The sequence below is a fragment of the Nestor notabilis genome, unplaced genomic scaffold, assembly GCF_000696875.1.
Source record: "Nestor notabilis isolate BGI_N333 unplaced genomic scaffold, ASM69687v1 scaffold26471, whole genome shotgun sequence".
NCBI lineage: Eukaryota > Metazoa > Chordata > Aves > Psittaciformes > Psittacidae > Nestor > Nestor notabilis.
In genome coordinates this window covers 28,472-31,948 of record NW_009914639.1, presented here as the reverse complement: position 1 = coordinate 31,948, position 3,477 = coordinate 28,472, and the positions used below count along the sequence as shown (strand labels likewise).

General features: G+C 54.9%; 1 protein-coding gene across 1 annotated transcript in view; it reads left to right on the top strand.

The window, feature by feature from the left end:
- The first annotated feature begins 503 nt into the window (after nucleotides 1–503).
- UNC13D (unc-13 homolog D (C. elegans)) overlaps nucleotides 504–3,477 on the top strand; it is an 11,876-nt gene continuing 8,902 nt past the window's right edge. The window contains exons 1-9 of the mRNA XM_010023748.1: nucleotides 504–536; nucleotides 798–905; nucleotides 1,293–1,352; nucleotides 1,624–1,690; nucleotides 1,774–1,951; nucleotides 2,269–2,313; nucleotides 2,739–2,807; nucleotides 2,989–3,058; nucleotides 3,398–3,470. Of these exons, the coding sequence (XP_010022050.1) occupies nucleotides 504–536; nucleotides 798–905; nucleotides 1,293–1,352; nucleotides 1,624–1,690; nucleotides 1,774–1,951; nucleotides 2,269–2,313; nucleotides 2,739–2,807; nucleotides 2,989–3,058; nucleotides 3,398–3,470 (703 nt within the window). The remainder of the gene's footprint in view (nucleotides 537–797; nucleotides 906–1,292; nucleotides 1,353–1,623; nucleotides 1,691–1,773; nucleotides 1,952–2,268; nucleotides 2,314–2,738; nucleotides 2,808–2,988; nucleotides 3,059–3,397; nucleotides 3,471–3,477) is intronic.

Genomic DNA, 3,477 nt, shown 5'->3' with positions numbered 1-3,477 from the left:
TCAGGCAAGGGGACTCAAGTCACAGATCCCAATGGCTTTTTGGAGTCGCCTTGCCTATAGCTGTCTTGCCCCACCTGCAGCTCCTCGCCGTGCTTTGCCCACTTGCCCTCTCACTTGGCTGTTTTTCTCTCCAGCCTGGTCCTGATGGGCCTGGCCAGGCCAGCGCACAGCTCTGTGGGGCAAAAGGTGGGAGGCTGGCTTTTAAAGCCTCCTATGGGTCACCTCAAGTTGCCGTCTTTGCTGCCCCCTCCTTAATTAACAGGGCTTGGGAGTAAAGCCCATACTGCCCTGTCAGTGCCTGATGAAGGAAGTGATCCCTCAGCCACGGGGTCCCTGCAGTGTGTCACAGCATCCTTTGGGGCATCCCAACCCAATGGGCTGCAGGTGATGCCCCATTCTGGCTGCCCTACCCTGCCCTGCCCTGCCCCAGCTGCTTTCCTTCTAAAAGCACCTTCTGCTGTGAGACCTGACAGGAAACCTCTCTGCTTCTCTTCTTTCTCTAGATGGATCTGTCCCACCAGTTCTCCAAGAGAGAGGTACAAAACATGGCCTCACCACAGTCTCCCTTGGTGGCACTGGAGGGGGTGGCAGTGCTGCAGAAGCTTGGGGACATGGCTCAGATCCTGAAGATACCCCCAGGGACACCCCATGGTGGTCAGGCAGGGCTGAATGCTGGGAGGGAGGTGGCAGAGGCCAGTGGGAGCTGGCAGGGGAGACACGCCATTAATCTTGAGAGATACATGGAGAAAGTCCCTGCTGGCCTGGCCCCATGCAAGGTGTCGGTACCGCCCTTGCAGCTGGCCCTGCTCTATGAGGAGGTTCTCTACACCATCCAGCACCGCTTGGGCAAGCCTGAGCACCACCATGTCATGGATTCCCAGGAGCTCTATGCCTATGTGCAAAAGGTAAGTCCCCACCTCCCTGACAGGGTCCCCAAAACCTGTCCCCTGACATGTCCATTCTCTCAGTGGAAAGGGATGGTGGGGAACACATGGAGGAAGTTTTTAACAAGCATCTTGAAAGACATAGCAGCAGCATCTAGCTGGAGGGCTGGGAAAGCTTGTGGCTGAGAAAGAGTAGCCTTAGGGGGAAATATTTATCTTAGGCTCAGAATGGTGGGAAGAAGGCTTTCCCTGAAGAACTTTCAGCTGATCACCAGCCCTTCAGCTGGGCTCTTTGCTGCTCTCCTCTCCCCTGGAGCTGCAGCTGGCTCCCAGGGAGCAGAGAGAAGCCTTTGGCTGCTCTACAGCCACCGTTAACAGGGCAGCATCCATTACCTCGTATGTACACAGGCTTTCGGCATGGATGCAGAGGAGCACAGTGTCATCATGCAGCAGGTCAAGGAACTGGAGGTATGCAGCAAGACGGTGCCTCCCCAGTGTGCTCTGACCTGGGAGGGAAGTTCTTGCACTGGAGTGGTGCTGAGGGGCTGCAGTGTCTCCTGCCCCTGTGCTTGGACTTTGGGGTGTGGGGTGTCCTGGGGTGTGCTTGGGGGAGTCACTCAGGAGCTGTTTGCTGGTCTGAACAGCAGCTGATGGTGTGGGCCTACATGAGCCTCTGCTTCCTCATGGTGTTGCTCACCCCCCCATTAATTTTTTTCTTTTTTTTCCCTTACTCTTCCAGAGCCCAGTTTTCTGCCTGAAAGCAACTGTGAAGGAAGCAAAGGGAATTTTGGGTAAAGACGTCAGTGGTAAGTGGAGATGGGTGAGTGTCCCATTGAAAAAGGGACAGGCTCTGCTCCAGGTGGGGACTTGCATGCCTCCATCCTCGCAGGATTCAGTGACCCGTACTGCCTGCTGGGCATCAAGACCAAGAGCCAGGAACTGGCCAACCCTGACCACAAGAAGCGGATGAAGGCTGTGGTCAAAGACCTCATCCCTGAAGACCAGATCCATCGCACACAAGTTATAAGCCAGACTCTCAGCCCGGTGTGGGATGAGACATTTATCCTGTAATCTGCCATCTCTTGGCTTTGCTTACTGGGGAGATAAAGGGGGGAGGTTTCACCACTCACCCCAACCAAAAACTGGGGCTCTCCCAGGGCGATGCCCACGGGGGCTTGCCAGACTTCTGTTCTGACCTATATAGCAGATCCAGGGAGGTGAAAATCAAAACCCATCTCTCAGGGCTCTCCCACCACTTTCCCAGGCTGTGCAGGGTGGTTTCGGGGTCTCCCCTAGCCTGCCTGTAATCCCCAACTGTCCTGCCTGCTTTCTACCAGTTCCTTGGATGCTGCTTGAGTAACAGCATCCCACTGGTGCCTTGCAGGGAGTTTGAAGACACAGAGACAGCCAGCTTCCACCTGGACATGTGGTGAGCAGCAGCCACCCTCAGGCCAGCAACACCAGCCCCCAACCCTGAGCAGGGTCCTGCCTCCCAGGAGGGTCCCTGGGATGGTCTTTCAACCTGCTCCCTTTAAAAGCCCCAGAAACCAGCTGGGAACCCCTTTCCCTGTCACTGTCTGCTGGAGCAGTGCACAGTGCAGGATGTGACCAGTGTGTGCAGAGAGTATCCAGGTTGGCTTTGCCCAGGCAGGGCTGATCCTGACCCCTGATTTTACTTATGGGAAAGAAGTCACATGCTTGCAGATTTTGGCTGGGCACCTGGTTTTGGGAGATAGTCCGACACATTTCCCCCTCCCAGCACCCTCTCTCCTCTGCCATCACTGGAATGCCCTGAAGGGTTTTGCAATTGCTTGACTTTCCTCCTTTCCCCATGTTGGGTTTCCCTGCCTGCAGGGACTCAGACGTGGTGGAGTCAGTGCGGCACAAACTGGGGGAGCTGACAGACCTCCATGGCCTCAAACGGTTGGTGCTGGCATGGCCCTAATGGCTGATGAGGGAAGAGGGTTGGGAAAATGCTTATTTGCCTGCTGGATTTTAAAAATTGCTTTTGGAAGGAGTGCTGGAGGGTGGCAGGGCTGTCACCCTTCCTCACCTTAACCAATACCTTTTCACAGTAACACACATCCTTGTTCATGGCTTTCAGGATCTTTAAAGACGCTCGCAAAGACAAAGGGCAGGACGATTTCCTGGGGAATGTGGTCCTTCACCTAAAGGTGAGCACCGAAGTGCATCTTCTGCTCCAAGTGACTCCCCAGGTGCTCCTTTAAACCTCCCGGATCTGGGCAGGATCCCAACCCTGTGGCTGCACCAAGCACACCCAGGATCCCATCTTAGAGCCACAAACTGATGCCAGGTCCCTTGGTTTGGCGGCAGGTGCCCTGGCCACCAACACACTCACTCAGTAATGATATATCATTTAGTTTTAATCCAATATTAGTGTTAACCTATACAACATCTTTCCACCCTATTAACACAGTGGGACTTCATCCTGGATTGGAATCCTTCCCCCGGGAAGGCTGCCTGGGGCTTCACCTTTGTTTCTGCTCCTGCAGGACCTGCACTGCTGGAATGACCAGTGGTACCATCTGGAGCCACGGACAGAGACCTACCCAAACCGGGGGCAGTGTCATCT